The 17,383-nt window shown below is 32.6% G+C and overlaps 4 protein-coding genes across 4 annotated transcripts; 2 read left to right on the top strand and 2 right to left on the bottom strand.

Annotated features, from left to right (window-relative positions):
* Positions 1 to 126: 126 nt before the first annotated feature.
* LOC103498524 (BAG family molecular chaperone regulator 8, chloroplastic) lies at positions 127 to 1,889 on the bottom strand. The gene is made up of 2 exons (XM_008461153.3): positions 1,153 to 1,889; positions 127 to 1,077 (listed from the first exon to the last, which is right to left on the bottom strand). Exons 1-2 carry the CDS (start codon positions 1,750 to 1,752, stop codon positions 352 to 354), a joined length of 1,326 nt encoding a protein of 441 aa, XP_008459375.2. The 5' UTR covers positions 1,753 to 1,889; the 3' UTR covers positions 127 to 351.
* Positions 1,890 to 4,095: 2,206 nt separating this feature from the next.
* On the top strand, positions 4,096 to 6,766 carry LOC103498525 (microtubule-destabilizing protein 60). Its single transcript, XM_008461154.3, has 8 exons — positions 4,096 to 5,147; positions 5,249 to 5,288; positions 5,376 to 5,468; positions 5,674 to 5,793; positions 5,883 to 5,981; positions 6,087 to 6,146; positions 6,231 to 6,325; positions 6,428 to 6,766. The coding sequence occupies exons 1-8, from the start codon at positions 4,234 to 4,236 to the stop codon at positions 6,546 to 6,548; spliced, it is 1,542 nt and encodes a 513-aa protein (XP_008459376.2). The 5' UTR covers positions 4,096 to 4,233; the 3' UTR covers positions 6,549 to 6,766.
* An 887-nt stretch (positions 6,767 to 7,653) lies between these two features.
* Positions 7,654 to 9,561, bottom strand: LOC103498526 (40S ribosomal protein S19-3). The gene is made up of 4 exons (XM_008461155.3): positions 9,393 to 9,561; positions 9,019 to 9,109; positions 8,752 to 8,935; positions 7,654 to 8,008 (listed from the first exon to the last, which is right to left on the bottom strand). The coding sequence occupies exons 1-4, from the start codon at positions 9,474 to 9,476 to the stop codon at positions 7,936 to 7,938; spliced, it is 432 nt and encodes a 143-aa protein (XP_008459377.1). The 5' UTR covers positions 9,477 to 9,561; the 3' UTR covers positions 7,654 to 7,935.
* A 7,248-nt stretch (positions 9,562 to 16,809) lies between these two features.
* Positions 16,810 to 17,163, top strand: LOC127150981 (uncharacterized). The gene has a single exon (XM_051090057.1). It carries the CDS (start codon positions 16,810 to 16,812, stop codon positions 17,161 to 17,163), a length of 354 nt encoding a protein of 117 aa, XP_050946014.1.
* The last annotated feature ends 220 nt before the right edge of the window (positions 17,164 to 17,383 follow it).

The following is a 17,383-nucleotide window of genomic DNA, read 5'->3' as shown; positions in this document are numbered from 1 at the left end:
ACCTTAGTGGTGGCTTTTTTAGCCTAGATTGGAGTCAGGGATGGAGGTTAGGGTATAAATTTGAACCATGAACCTTTTGATGATCTGCTACACGTACGTTTGAAAAGAAATGACAAACCAAAAGGATGAAACAAGTAGAAAGTGAAGTTTCATTTACACAAAAACACAGGCAAGTTAGTTCTGTCTAAGAGGGTTTTCTCCTTACAAGAAACCAAATAAGCCTCTTGCATTTGATATCAAAACAAGACAGAGAATCACATTCATGAAACCAGATGATCATACCGTAACCAATAAAGATTTTCAAATCTAAAATACAAAAAAGGTTAACAAATTGGTTAAAGTTTTACATACTCATCCCAATATTTTCAGAGACTTTCTGTTATTCATCAAATCAGCTTTATTCTCCATCTTCAAAGGTAATGGAGCAGTGAATGCAGAAACTCCATTGTTACCAGTCATCATCTTCCTTCTACGGTTTCTTTCTCCATCACTGACCTCTGGAGATTCGCCATCTCCATCTCCATGTCCTTCTTCATCATCCTCAGCTTCCTCAGAAGATTCCTTAATCTCCATTGCTTCATTGCAAGTATCCTCCACAAGTTCATCACTTGAATCCCTTTCATCCATAACACCATAATCTTCATGTGGATTTTTGCTACCTAAAACTCTAGATAAGTCTCCATTCTCAGCAAATCTAACACTTTTCTTCACTCTAGGTTGAAGAATTTGATGGTTTTTCACAAGGTTTCGATTTCGAGTTTGATTATTCTCTTTGATAGTGATCCTAGGAGACTCCTCCAACTCTTCCTCCTCTTCTTTCACATTATTCTCAAGAATTCTTGAACGCTCACAAATCTTTTCAACTCTGTTCTTTAATTTCTCAATAGTTTCCTTCTGATTCTCACAGCATTTATGCTTGGGATTAGAAGGAACCCTAAATTTACTAACATTTTGGCCTGACCTCAGATTTGGAAGTCCGTTTCTCTTCTTCACAGCAAAATTATCGATTCGTTCCAAGAACTGAACCAAGTCTCTGATAAGGTTCTTCTTGCTGTCTTTGACCATTGGATCACTACTCTGAGAAGATCATCGAAAAAAAATCAAATACAATAAAAGTAAAACAATAAAAAGCACCCACCAAACTTATATTACCTGAATGGAATCGAGATGGAGAAGAAAATCCATTATTTCGAGAGAAATGGCGTTACGATCGAAGTACAATCCATTGGAAAACGACGATTGCAGAGATTCATATCTAGACTTGATGATGGCGAGATCTTTAAGCTCACTGAAAGCTCGGGATCTACGAACAAGGAACGCTCGAAAATGGGTTTGGATTGTACTGGCAGCAACATGGCGGAGAGATTGGGAAGGAAGATGAGAAGCAAAAACACGAGGGAGGGAGGATTCAAGAGCTTCGATGCGGGAGAGAAGAGAAGAAACAGTAGAATGGTGAAGGACTTGAGGAATCTCTTGTTTCTTCTGACTTTGGGGACCGAGAAATTGATAGTGTGATTGAAACTTTTGGGAACGGAGAGTTGGGTATTGGTGAAATTGGGCGGATTGAAGGATTTGAGAAGCAAGAGCTTGAATAAGAGGGTCGGACGAAGACGCCGGGAGGTGAGGAGAGGGGCGGTGAGTTTGGAAACAGGTAGTAGTGAAATCCCCGCCGCCGCCACCGCCGCAGCAACAGGCGAAGGGAAGATGGTTTTGGTGGAAATGGGGTTGATGGGGATGGTGATGAGAGGCCATTGGAGGCTTGAAGATTGAATCTTGAAGCTTGATCGCTGAAAAAGGGATGGAGATTCTAACAAGGGTTTGGGGGACAATGGGGAAAATGGTGGTTTTGGAGGTGAAGAACAAGAAAAGTAAGCTACCACGAATGATGTGTCAAAGAGGGGCTTCGATTTTGGCAAACATTTTATTTTTATTTTATCTTTTGTTTTTTCTAAAAACTGTTCTTTTCTTAATTTAGTAGATTCGAATATCTGATCTTTATATTATACTATCACTCATTTGTGGAAGTAAAAGTCCTAAAAGCTAAATTCAATTGACATATTTACATCTACTCTACTAAATAATATGAAATCTATAACTCAAATTTTATTTGTACACCAAAAAAAAACATCTCATGCTAGTTACAATTATATGGTTTGGATAGTCCATTTGTCTATTATTTGTAGTTTTTTAGTACAACAATTTTGTCGCTTTCAATATTCTATAATTTAAATAGCTCATTGGTCAACTATATATATTTTGAATGTGTTTAGTCTTCTATTCCATTTTCCAACTTTAAGAGAATTAAACCCCTATTGTTTATTTTACTTCCTTAAGAGAATTAAACCCCTATCGTTTATTTTACAAAAAAAAAAACATTTTACCAATACATTTTACTTCCTTAAATTAAACCCCTATTGTTTATTTAATAGCATGGCATAAACATTTTAAACGAACTAAAAGATTTAAAATACCTTTTATTTTCTAAACAAGTAACTCAAAATAATTGAACATATACTTCCTTGAAGTGAACTTGATGGAGTAGAGACAATGAGAAATGAATGGTTCTTAGTTATTTACAATAGTTGTAAAGAGAGTTGTGTGCAACCAATAAAACTAAAGTAACAAAAAGGAATAACACATCAACATTTGTTAATCCAGTTGGATGGTTACACGTTTACATCTGGAGGCTGTTTGCCCAATATGTAAGATTTTATATTGTGCATGCAGTAATCGTTGAATACATAGTTATGACTCGAGGTATAACACTTTAAGCATTTATCTTTGTACTGTCTTAGAACTGACTCATCAGAACTTAATATGTGATAACATAATAATGCTAACTTATAAGAAGGACAAAATATCTCCTCCACTATGGATGATGTATTCAACTCAAGACTAAACAACTTGGTGTTTCTTCTAGCTGGCTTTCTTATTATTTTTCCATAAAAACTGTCTAAAGTTTATATGCTTTTTCTTCCTTGCTTCAAACCACACATCATCTCACACATAATTTTACCAATATATAAGGAACAAATCATAACCACATGTGTGACCATCCTTGAAATTCTTGAAGAACTCCATAACCAATCTAAACTAAAGTCTTTTTAACAAATAGGAATCGGAGCACTTATTTTACAAACAAAAAATGCAAAAGAATACAATAAAGAACACCAACAATAAAGGTTTGAAGTACGTAAAGAGATAAGATATTTGCTCATTCAAAGGTTTTTTCACGAATGTACTAAAAATGTTGTGCCACCAAAATATGTGAGTAAAAGAAATGTCTCCAAAATCACAGTCCTAAGCATTCATATCTTTAAGATAAGACATCTGAATGAGGTTCACGATAGTCATGTCATTCAAAACACTAACCACTTCCAAACAGTCAGATTTTACAATGACTTTCTCAAATCGAGACATTAGGATGATTGCAAGTCTCTCTAGATCATAACTTCAAGATACTTAATCATGAGCCCGATTTGATCTTTAGTACTTCTAAATACTTTATTTTCTCTCATGTTTTCTAAAAACACACTTACTAGATATTTACACCAAAATAGGTACTCAGAAATAACACAATGTAACTATAAATCATGAGTTTGGCTAGCTTCTAAACCTCTAAGTACCATAACTTTTATATGACATTCCCTCGAACAATTTATGTATATATTAACTTTAATCAAGGTAATCTATGTAAACTTTAATCGAGTATCTTATAATTGTTGCTCTAAAAAATGTTAGATCGAAGACCATATTCTACTAAAAATCTATATGTATGGTGAAGTTAGTGATTTTAAGCCCCCAATGATTGATACGAGTCTCAACTTTTCAAAAGTTTTGAGATAAAATCTATATTTTTATCGAATATTATATATATGGATGAATAAAAAAAGGAGAATATTGGAATTGCAATACTCATGATAGGGCCATTGCCACAACGGTTGTTAAGAGAGTAAGTTAAATCCATCAAAACCAAGCTCCACTGGAGTTAATCCAACGGTCATCAAACTGAACACATTTTCAAATTTTAATCTAACGGCCCACAAATACTAGCCGTTACACAGAGCGTTTTCTTCTCAACGTTCCATTTTTCCCCACCTTCGTTTCGAATATATCCTTTCTATTCAAATCTCTTTCGTTTCTGAAGAATCGACCCTCCCCCTCCCCCTCCCCCCCTTCACCGGCGGCGAAAATTTCTACCCATTTTCTGATCTGTATTTTAGTTTCCGGCAAATGGGTTCAATCGGCAAGAACGGCGGAACAGTGACCCCTGTGAAAGAATCAACGGGATCTAGATCGAAGATGATTCAAGAAGTTTCGAGGCATTCCGAGAATATGAATCCAAATGTTAATGATACGATTAGCCCTGTTCCGAAGCTCTCGAAATCTTCTCCTTTGATGAAATCTGCAAAGACGGCTCAGAAATCGGCTGCGAGAAACCCTAGTGTGGTTTTGAACTCACCGAAGTACAAGATCCGGGAGAGGAAGTTTGTGGTGGCGAAGAAGAATCAAAAGAAGGAGAAATCTGGGAAGTCTAAGACTGATTGTAAGTGCGAAGTTAGAAATGGGAGTGATTCGAAGAAGTGTTTGTGTTTGGCTTATGAGACTTTGAGAGCTTCTCAGGAGGAGTTTTTCAAGAATCAGAATGGTGGGACTGGGGAAATTAGGGCGGAGATTGAACTTGAAGAAGAAATGGAGAGGAAATTGATGATTCAAGACCTTCAAAATGAAGACAGGGTTGAAACAGAGAATCATGATGTTAATGGAGAGAGCGAATCTCCTGAACAAGTAAGTAGTTCGATAATCAAGAGGCGAAGAGAAAGGCTGTTGGAGACAGCAAGGAATAGTGTTCCAGAAACAGGATCTGGGAAAGTAAAGCATTTGGTAAAGGCGTTTGAGAAACTAAGAACTATACAGGTTGCAAAAGAGGAGACTGATGAGAATGAGGAGAAGCAATTAGAAAACCAAGATAAGCCCATTGAAGAGAAGAGCAAGGTGATGAAATGGGCACTGCCAGGATTACCTCCTCCAAAGGTTATCGAATCCTCTTCTTCGTTTTGCCCGTCGGAGCTTTTTCTGACATCGGAAAATCTCGGTTTGGATTCTCGAGCTTCGGTTTCTTCTTCTTGGGATGGATCCCGTGGAAGGTTGGTACCTTAGTTACTTTTCCGCGTTAGTGTATATTTGAAGAAAATGAATCCATTGTGTCATTATAGTCTAACTCTTGTTGTTTTCTTTCAAACTTCAGCATTTCAAGCAGGAATGGGGGTAGAAGAAGCAGGAGAAATGTAAGTGAAGACTTTTGTGTGAAGATCATTGCTAATGAAATGTTGAATTAACTGATTGATAATTGTAATGATTGTTGTGAATTTCAGAGCGCTGAATCTGCAGGCACAATTGGTGGAAGTAGATGGAAGAAAAAGCAGCTGAAAGTCACTAGGCAGAAGCCATTTAAGCTTAGAACAGAGGTAAAGAAAATGGGAATTATTGGAATGCATTAAATCTGTTATCTGCCCTTCAAACGTATTTGTGTTCTTTGCTATGTTTTTTATCCTAGGGTGTAGACAACTGCACTGTATAATTATGAACTTCCTAACTAACTACATAACCAGGAAAGTTCCAGCTTAATGAACAAATTCACAATGTTCGCTTTCCTTTTGTCTTTTCATGCAGCAAAGAGGAAAGGAGAAGGAAGAAGAATTTCTGAAAAGGGTACAAGAAACAATGATAGAGGAAGAAAGACAGAGAATACCAATTGCTCAAGGTCTTCCTTGGACAACTGATGAACCAGAGGTAAAAATATAACCCTTTTTCGTGTTTTCGGAACGTCAGCTCTTGAATCCCACTAGTGCTTAAAAAAATGTACATTTCCATTTGCGCAGTGCCTTGTGAAACCTCCGGTGAAGGAAATTACAAAACCAGTAGATCTGGTTCTCCACAGTGATGTAAGGGCAGTAGAACGTGCCGAGTTCGACCATCAGGTGGATCTCAGAAAGAACTTTCTATTAATTCCTTATGAAAATTAATATGATAATTATGGCCTGCAACCCAATTTAATCAATCCATGTTTGTCTTTGTAAATGAAGGTAGCAGAGAAATTGTCTGTGATAGAACAATACAAGATGGAAAGAGAGAAGCAACAAAAGGTAAAGAAAAGAAAAAATTGAAATGACTATCAATTCAATTGATATTATATGTTGATTTTTTTGGTTCTGGTGATAAATTAATAGATGGCTGAGGAGGAAGAACTAAGGAGGTTGAGAAAGGAATTGGTTCCAAAGGCACAACCAATGCCTTATTTTGATAGGCCCTTCATTCCTAGAAGGTACACACACATACATACATAAAAAAGTGGGTTTAAGTTTCAATTTCATTTGAGAAACAAAATGTCATTAAAGGGGTTTTAATTTCTTGTGTTGTTTAAAAGGTCAGCAAAGCTTCCAACAATACCTAAGGAACCAAAGTTCCATATCCCACAACAGAAGAAGATAAAGTCCTGCTTGTCATGGAATGATATGAGCCATTATACCTTTCAGTTTCAACAATGAAGAAGAAAAAGAAGAAGAGTGGTTGAAAAAACAGTTGTGTGTTAAAATTCTGTGACATAGTGTTTCCCATTGTCTCTGTCTCTCTCTCTGAATAAGCAAATAATGGGGTTTAGTTTTGTTGGGTTAATATTTTTCTGATGATTGTATTCTTTGTGAAAGCTGCTCATATATAAAATGAATGTGACAAATGAGGCAACCGATTATAGTTGCTCGCCCACACAAAATACTATGTCTTATCTGCTCTCCCTCTCTCCAGAATACTTAACTGAATGCTATGCCTTGTCTGCTCTCCCTCTCTCCAAGTAACAAAAGAAGAACGACGGATTTCTAACTCCTAAATCCAATACAAAATGGGAGCGAATTTTCAGTATATTACAGTCTATTTATTGGATTGCCAAAAAGGGATTTTTAAGTGGATACATGGTTAATCTTTTACCAAATAAATATCTAATAATTAATAAATCATTTGATAATGTGTCAAATAATCAATGAAGATGATATGTACTACCATAGCACTAGAAATTTCTTCGTATAATATATGAGTGTATCTCTTATACCTTAAGATTTTAAGAAAATTTACGTAGCAATTCGACATTATACGTAAGGAATTCACGTCTCTATATAAGAAAAAAAATTGTTGATGAGTATATTGTACTCCATAATTTTTAGGAAAATAAGTCTAAATAAGAATTGTAAGACAGAGTTCTTCAATAAATATACAAAATTCTTCTATAAATGGATAAATTTTAATGATAAACGTGCAAAATGTGTAAATTTGAACATGAATGTTGTTGAAGTTAAAAGTTACTTAAAACAACTTATAACTCGTTTGTGGACAAAAGCCAAACATGTTTCTTGCTCCATAACTTTGGAAGAAATACATATGAAATTACGTGAAAAGGCTTAGTAAAAAATGGTTTAGGAGTCCAAGTAATGAAGTTCGAATAACAGCCATCAATTCCATAATTCATACATCTAACCCTATTACTTCACAACATTCTCATTATTAATTTTAGAATTTCTTTTAATCATCGATTTGATGTTAACTTCTGATATTAGGTAGAGGCATCCAAGCAGTTGAAGTATTACAAAAAATGAAAAAATATTGATAGACAAACAGCAAACTCTATTGATAATTGATATGATATGTCAAAAAATTACTACAAAAGGTCCATTTCTAACCATCAACCACGCAACTGCTGGTAGCATTGAAAAAACAAACATATTTCATCCTAAGAACTCATAAATAATGACCAAGGAAATGAAAATGAACTTTTAAACTATCCAAAACCCATGAAAACATGAGAGTAAGCTTATCTTCATTCTGAATATCCAAAATTTTCACGGTGGTATCTCATCAACAAACACACAAATCTCTCTTCATCAATCAAGGAGCAACAACGATCCGGCCAGCAACTTGGTCAAGATCCCGTCGACCACTTGAAGTGATTCTCCTACCACTGCAAACACGTCAAGAGAGAAAATAGATATCCATCAACATTAACTAAGATCAGATTGAATGTATAACTTTAGTTCAAACGACTTGAAATTAGTGCTAAAAACAAAGCTTGGTTGAATCAACAAGTACAATCAATTGGCATTAAACTTGAACCATCAAATGTAAGGGCCAACCCTACAAGAGAACTCAGTGCCCATCCCTTGGAATGGACATCAACATTAACCAAGATTAGGTTAAAATTATAACTTCTGTCCAAATGACTTGAAATAAATGCAAAAAAAAAAAAAAAAAACAAAGCTTGGTTGACTCATCAAGAACAATCAATAGGCATTAAACTTAAACCTTCCAATGTAAGGACAAAACCTACAAGCACTCAGTACTGATCCCTTGGGATCGACATCAGCATTAGCCCAGATCAGATTAAAATTATAACTTTGGTTCAAAACTTCAAATGGTTTGGAATCGGTGCAAAAAAACAAAGCTTGGTTATATCATAAAGTACAATCAGTTGACATCAAACAACAAATGCAAGGGCTAAACCTACAAGAACTCCGTACTCACCCTATGGGATCAACATCAACATTGACCAAGATCAAATTAAATTTATAACGCCAGATCAAATGATTTGAAAACAGTGTGAAAAACAGAGCTTGGATATATGATCAAGTACAAATGTACAATCAATTGGCATTAAACTTGAACCATCAAATGTAGGGGCTGTATGTATAAGAACTTTGTACTCACCCCTTAGGATCAACATCAACAATGTTCATTTCCTGCAACTGTTGTAAAATATGACGAGCGATAGCACCACTGCTTTCACAGAAATGTGGAGGGCGACTCCCATTCCTCTTGCTTCCACCATAAATCCGCTTAAAAGCCCCCACACCAAGTCCACCCCTCAAGTATATTTTCCTAGCCATGCTCGCTGAATAAGTAAAAACAAGTGATCATAAGACAATGAATGAGCAGCAAGCAATTCATTTTAATAGATGAAAAAAGGCAACTGACCAGCTCTCAGATAATACCAATCAGCATCATAAGGTGCTAATTCTTTGAATCTTGCAGTTTTAACAATATCAGTCCAGGGAGGTAGTTCAACCTGCTTGGCAATTATTGAATACAGAATAGCAAGTTAAAACTGATCCAAATCAATTTATCGACAAACATACCTACCAGGCATAGGATGCTGACTAATCATAGTATACGAATCAAAACATGTAACAAAACTAGGGGCATTACGAAACCAACCAACTAGTCTAGAATGAATTAAGTGATTCATATAAAACAGGAGCACATCACGAATTGACATGATAGAATACTCACTTAAGGTTCTGTAAGCCATCAAATCAACAAATTGAAAGTGGAGATGAAAAAAAACATACCTTTCCGGATCTTTTGAGATGGGCGGCGTAGGCCTTCACAAATTCGTGAGGAGAAACGTCTTTCACAGTCTTGGCCGTCGCCATTGTTGAGCAAGTGGAGATGATCGAGAGAAAAGAGTAACGCTGGGCTAGGGTTACTCCCGTTTTATATTAGTTGTTCATTTGGGCCTTTGTTTACATTTTTTGGATTTCTGCTTTTTTCTTTTTTCTTTTAATCGTAAAAATGTTTTTTTTTTCAATTTCTTTAAAAATATTTATAAATATAGTTAAAAAATTTTGTTCTTATCTGCGATAGATTACAATAGATTAGACATTTATCTATCTAGGTCTATTATAGTTTAGTTCTCTTATATCTATCACTTAAATATTTTGATATATTTTACTAATTTTAAAACTTTTCATCAAGTATAGTAGAGGTTGGTTTTGCGAATGTTACATATAGTTGTTGGATGCTAAACTTTTACCAATGACATATATGCGTCCTTTCTCAAATTAATAATCAAATCATAAATTAATAAATATGGAACTAATTACGAGTTAATTTGTGTTCCTAAATAAAAAAATTGAAGATGGTAAATAAGTGGTGGATTATAATGTCACATGTTTTCATCTTCTCTTTGGATTAAATAGGCTATTGGGGTCAAAATGAACCCTAGCATTTGGGTCAAATTCAATTAAACCTAACCAAAAATTAACAACAAATAACTTCAAATATTCAATTCTTTATTTTTCGAATTATAAATTTAAAATTGAATCACTGTCTAGAATCTAGCAAAAGATAATGTAATAATTAATTATTATGATAAAAGTTAAGAAATTAACGAAAAATAATTTCAAATAATCAATTTTTTATTTTTCGAATTATAGATTCAAAATTGAATCCCTTCCTAAAATAATGTCAAAGATAATTCAATAATTAATTATTAAGATAAACATTAAGAAATAAACGAAAAAGAATTTCAAATATTCATTTTTTTACGAACATCGTACCAATTCCTCCATGAAATACAAATATAATGCAAATGATTATCATAAATTAGTTAAGTTTAAATTCAAAATTCAATCACTTCCTAAAATCATGCCAAATATAATGCAATAATTAATTATTAGAATAAAAATTAACTAATTAAGGAAAACTAAATTAAAAGATTCAATTGGAAGCAACAGTGGAAAGCAATCTCAAAAATCAACTGAAAACGAACAGAAGTTGAAGACGAAACAAACAATTGAATACCTTAATAAAGGCCGGTGGAAAGCGATCTTAAAAGGAAACGGAGGAAAGAACAAAGATGGTCGCGCGAATGAAAGTTTAAAGCAAGGAAGATGCTAAAGGAACAAAGATATGAAGGAAATGAGATGACAAAAAAAAAATTCTAAGGTTTCCAGAAGTGGAGAAGTAAATGCAGAAGATGTGATATGTTGCAGAAGATGATTATTTTATTTGGGAGAAAATTAGAATATTCAAGTGTGGGTACATAGTTTGTATTAATTATAGGGTATTTGTGATATTTGTTACAATTGTATTTAGAAATTACATTTGTCAATTAGGTAGGGGCATCCAAAACAAAAATAAACTCTTTTGACCTAGAGCAATCAAACTCATATTTCAATTGATTAGGTCCAAGGGCTCACCAAGAACAAACTTACACTGACTCGTGAAAGGTTTAGGATCGTTGAAATTATAGACTTCTCCAACTATATTATAAAAGATATAAAAATGTTTCTATTACCAACCTAAATTGGCTATTTATATTTTTTTACAAGCAAATAAAATTAATTAACTATTTGATTTTAAAATACTAATTTAAATTAACAACTAAATTAAATATTAATTAAAACATACCAATCCTCTTCTAATTCTTTTCATCAAGTTTATTGGTGGGTTAAAATATTATTTAGTTCACATTACTTCTAAAACTCATATTTCTTATCCAATTTTATTAAGTAATTAGTTTGTTCTTAACATTTTTTTAAAAAAATTAGTCACTAATAGTTTTTCTCTTCGTTGACAGTTCCTAATATAGTTTTCATTTTCTAAACTTTAGAAATATATATTTGCATTGCTTTTTCATCAACAATAATAATCATTAAAATAGTTTTAAAACATAAGAAAATAAATCAAAATTTTATAAATATAACAAAGTATAACAGTCTATTAGTGATAGACCGTAATAAAGTGCAATAAACTACTAACTATGTATCGATAGGTATAGATAAGTAGTGTATCGTGTTCTATCTCGATTTATCATTAACAGACTGTGACATTTTTTTTTATATTTATAAGTATATTTAGCAATTTCGTCACTTAAAACAATTTTCTTAATTCTTATTGGTTTTATCAATTTTGGTTAAACATTAAGTTCAAACTAATTATAAGGACTAATTTTAATTTCTTTTAAGCATATGGTTGAATTCAGACATTTGAATGTAGGGAGATTTAAATGAAATAAAAACATTTTGTTATATTTATAAACATTTTAGTTCATTTTGTGAATCAATTGTCAGTGATGGATGATAATAGTCTATCAATATCTATTACTTATAGACAATGACATCGTATAGTATTTGTAAATATTTTAGGCCACGTTTTACCTAAAGAAAAAAGTAATAGATAAACGGAAAAGAAGAAGTAAACTTCATTTGATTACTCTTGGTGTTATTTACTTGTGTTTTGGAGTAGTACTAACACATGAGGCCCACATCTAAATCTATAATTAAATAACTCCGTGTAATTTATAAATTAAAAGTGTTCAAATCGATTGCGCTTGAGAATTACGTTGTACCGTTATCATCATAGTTGCTGTAATGACTACCATTATTGTTATTGTCAAAACTAAAAGAACTATCAATTTTAACCTCTTTATTTGTTACCATTTCTGCTTGACACTCAAAAGTAGAAACAACAATAACAGTAAATTTAACAAAATTCGTAATTGTCCAATTACGTTTGCGATTCAAGTTCATAACAGTTGATCGACAGCAAAGTTTCATTAAGACTCGGTAAACCTAACCATTGTTCGTTCGTTATGCTATATATTTGGATCCAACCCTAGAAAACAGATAGATATGAAGAAAGGGGGAAAAAGAGAGGAGAGAGAGAGGAAAGGATGAGGGAGAAAATTGTTACACAATAGACAAAACAAGTGGGGTCATATTTATGAAAAGAATGTTTAAAAGAACAGAGAATATGTTTCATTTCATAACAATGCCTCTCATTACATCTTCTGTCCCACTTTACCTTTTTACCCCCTCCTTTTCTTCTCTTTTTTGTTTCACTCAAAACACATTATACCCTTTCTTTAAACCCATCATCCACCCCATCCTTCTTGCCTCCCATTATATACATATACATATATATACATTATATATAATAAATTTTCTCATAACCGTTCCAAATATAGCAAAATATCACAATTTATCTATGATATATAGACCTGGATAGTAGTCTATCGCCATACATCGTAGATAAATTGTTTTATTTTACTATATGTATTTGTAAACATATACTTGGATTCATTTTGTTGTATTTAGCAGTTAAAAATAGCCTCAATAAAATGTTAGAGACTCTAATTATTTGAAACATTGATCAACAAATTCTATAGTCTAAAACCTAATCAGGAGAACTCCAAGAAGAGAGTTAGATAAGGTTATCTTGTGTTGATCAAATACTCAAATGAAGGAGAACTAGTTCTTTACTTAAGGTTTAAACACTTAACGATCGAGTTAAGTAATGTTATATAAAGTAAATGTTTAGACATGACCCTAAATCAAAAAAAAAATTGAGTTGACATGATTAATACTAAAAACAATGTTTAATTCGATTGGCATTAATGTATATTGAAAACCAAGAGGTCTATGATTCAAATCTTCCAACTTATTTATATTGAAAAAAAGATTACAAATTAAAATTTGAAAGTTAATATCAATTAGTACGAAAACGAGAGACTTTTTCAAATATAACAAACAAAATAAAAGTTTAAACAAAACACATCCAAATAGTTAATGTGTGGTAAATATTAGAAAAATGAGTTGAATTCAATAATCAAATCATTTTGTTTCTAAACCTTTGACTGATACTGTGAAAATCATTTTTGGAATGGAAAAGTAGATTGCCTTTACATATGACAACAAAGATTAATTAAACAATATTATTATTGTTGTTATTATTATATATTATAAGTGGATTAAATTATTCATTTTAAACATAGTTATAAAGAGATTTGCAATTTTGGTCTTTAATTACTCTTTCTGTTTTTTTTTTTTTAAAGATTATAAATATCTTATCTTATAATCATGTTTTCTAAAACCTTAACTAATAATATGGTCTTGTTTTCTTAGTTTTATGTTCTTAATTAAATTTTTATTTCTAGAATTTTTTATCCACCTAGTATGTTTAATTTTGATTTTTTTCAATAAGAAAAATGATATTGATTTTGATTTTTTATGACTCGTCTCTCTTTTCAAAACTTAAACAATTACATCTTCGAAAATATATATTTCAAAAAGAGAAAGTTGTTGAAGTCTTTCTTTCATTTTCTTTTTATAATTTTTGAAAATATAAGCATAGAAAAAGACTCAGTGTTGTTGGCCTATCTGAACGTTTTATTTTGTTATCTATTTTTTTCATTAATGTTCTAAAGACCAAGCAAGAAGTGATTTTTGAAAAGGTAAATTTTATTATTTAAAAAAAGTATGCAAACTATTGTGAGAAAATTAAATGAGAGAAAATATGCTCTAATTTTTTAAAAACCAAAACCAAATAACGAAAGAACAATTCACTCGTCTAAGTAAACATGATTTTGAAATAGATTCTCAACAATTAGGTTTTATATTTTTGAAGTTTGAAAAAAATTTAAAATATGAAAAGAAAAAGACACCATTTATACTGTTTAACTAGAAGTTACGTTGTGATTGATTATAGTATTGGTTTCACTATTTAAATGAGAGAATTACTCGTTTTCTTATACTCATGGGAGCGAAGAAAAAAGAATGTATAGTTTATATGTTATCATTTGTTAAAATGAGCCTAATTCATCAGATATAAGCCTTGTACGGTTGACTTTAAAATAAAAATTTGTTTATTTACTTTTTATTTATCGTTTAAATTTCTCCTCTTGTTTACGAAGTTTTTTAAGGCAATTAGGATTTTTAATATTTTGCTACTTTTGAAATTCATGATTTATTCCCTTTCTTTTATATGGTTTTCAACTTTTTCAAACACGGCTCTAAATTCTAAAAAAATTAAAAGAAAATAACAAATTAAACTATGAGTTTGTCGATAATATTTTGTTTTTAAAATTATACTTTTTTTCTTGTAACATGTTATTCATCGAATACACAATATGACTAGTTGTTGAACTTATTTCTTGATCTCACTTCCTTATTATGTCGTCGTTCGAGCACACTGCTGAACTTCATGAGTCATATTTTCGTTGAGGCTTAGTTTTACTTGTAGTGTGCTCTTTTCCAAGATGTATAAACTTCTTTTGATTGGGTTTTGTACAATTGTAAAAGTTTGAGCGTGTATGATTATGTATTGGGTTGTTCGAGTAATAGTAGCTTTCCTTGGCATTTGGTACGTTTTTTGGGAGATCTATGTCCCGTAGAAATTGTCTACCTGAGATTGTCCCTCGACCTGTAGGTCCTGACATAAGATTAGAATTCTAGATCTTCCGGAGTGATATCTAATTTTTTCTTTCAAAAAACTATTTTTAAAAAAACACTTATTCTTATAATTCTAAGTCAAAATTAAGAAACAAAATCATGTTTTTTTTTCCCTTTCTAATTTTAAAAATTTTACACGACTTACCAAGACATTCCAAAAAGCTACGCCTAAATAAAGTACGAAAATCACAAGTAGAAGCAATGTTTATATATAAGCTTAGTTTTCGACTATATATTGTCCGGCAAGCGAAAGTTTCTTTGTTGCATCTAAATTAATTTCGAGAAGTGACTAATTCTTTCGTTCAATCTTCTAAACTCAAAGTCAATTTTATTCCTCAACTAATTAGACATGCTAACGTACTTAATACCATCTCTTATCTCCTTTATTAAGACAAACACAACAACACGTTCCAGTAAGTAAAATCAAAATCGTTACCAAACGAAGATGAGAGGACAGGTAGGGTCCCAATTAAGATGAGGTCCATGGAAAGAGGGGGGGAATGTGTAGGACATGGTTGTACAATTTTCATGCTGCTGCACTGTCCCTCTTTTGTCACATGCTCAAAGGCTACCCTCCAAAATCCCTTCTTTGCATGTGCCTTCCCATGTGCCTCATTTCTCTCTCTAAAAAGGGCAAAAGAAAAAGAAAAAAAAAAACCCCCCCTCTTTCTCTCTCAATCTTTGCTGGCTGTGATGGCCCATATCACATTCACATGCAACCTTTTGGGAAGCCATAACCCACATCTCTCCCAATTAGATCACCCACTTAATACACTTTTTCATTTTCTTCTCTTTTCTGCCCCTCTTCTCTTCTCATTATTACATCCTACCCCTCCAAGAAGCAACACAGCTACTATGTAGCTGCCACTAATAACCATAGGATGAAATCTACTAATCTCGTCATAATTATCAATCGGCTAATAGACTTTTATATACATACATATTTATAGAAAGGTTTATCTTTCAAAGCAACAACGATATGAAATTCAAATTTTATTTAAACTACGTAATAGTCATCCCCGTTCACCCGAAATTGAAGGTACCAAATATGAATTGAATGTTTATTTTGACATTTAGGAAGAACTAATAAAAAAAAAAAGAGATCTTTATTGATTAATTGAGATGAAATTATGGGTCACATTGTGACATTATCTTATCCTATAATCATTTTCCCTCAATTATGGTTGGCTTTTATTAAAAATGTTGTTGTAATTTGTATTGGGTTGTGAGGGTAAATTGGGAAGATGAAATATGGGATTCATGACATCACATGCGCCGTTTGAGAGGAGCATGCTTTCTTTGACGACAAATTGCGGTCCTTTCTTTCCAAAATTACCGCGTCAACCCCTTTCTTTTCTCTCTATATTTCAAATAATGACAATCTTATTTTAAATTTAAACTAAAACAAATATTTCTAAAAATGTTTTAAAGCAAAATTAGAGATACATTTTTCACATCAACATTCAAATAGTTTTTGTTTTGAATAATTACCTTGGTGAGGATCTTCGAGAAGAATTACAAATACTACAAAACTCATCGATAACAGGTTTGATTAATACTACTCTCATTAATAACATTTTTTTAAAATTATTTTATTTATTTATTTTAAATAGAGAAAAGTAAAGAGATAATTTGAAAACATGGAAATGGCAAAACGGAAATAAAAGCGAAAATAGAGGGGCAAAGAGTTCACCTACTGTTTACTTAAAGGAAGGTTTCTCATTGTTATTGAGCGACCAAATTGGCTCTCACAATGAGCTCTAAAACCAACACACTCCCAAATCCTCTCAGAAATTACCGAAGAAGAAGAACCAAACGATCTCTAACCCATTCCCGTCGTCGCTTCCACCGCCGTCACAATGCAGGCTGCCGGCCGGGGGATTCGACTCTCGGCTGCTCCGAAGTCTCCACCAAATTGGAAGCTCTGCAGAGCCTCATCCCGCCGCAATCCGCCGCTGGACACGGCCAACCACGGCAAGCGGATGAGTTGTTCAAGGACACCGCCGACTACATTGTTGTTTTGAAAACCCAAGTCGTTATCTTGCAGAAGCTGGTTGATTTTTTTGGATCCGCCTGCAGTGACTCCCCAGACGCCGTCGTTTCATAGTTAAACGTCGCCGTTTCATAGTTCTCTCTCTCTCTCTCTCTCTCTCTCTCTCTCTCTTTTTTCTTTTTTTTTTTTTTTTTTTTTTCTTTTTTTTTTTTTACTTTATGTAATTATGAGAGAAAAATAAAACTTGAAAAAAAAATCAAAGAAAATAGATCATTTTGCGTTTGTTAATTTCTTCCCTCTCGGTCAAATGTTATATTGATCCAACTATTTTCAT

The sequence above is a fragment of the Cucumis melo genome, chromosome 9 (assembly GCF_025177605.1).
Source record: "Cucumis melo cultivar AY chromosome 9, USDA_Cmelo_AY_1.0, whole genome shotgun sequence".
NCBI classification, from domain to species: Eukaryota; Viridiplantae; Streptophyta; class Magnoliopsida; order Cucurbitales; family Cucurbitaceae; genus Cucumis; species Cucumis melo.
This window is presented reverse-complemented; position numbering and strand designations above follow the sequence as displayed.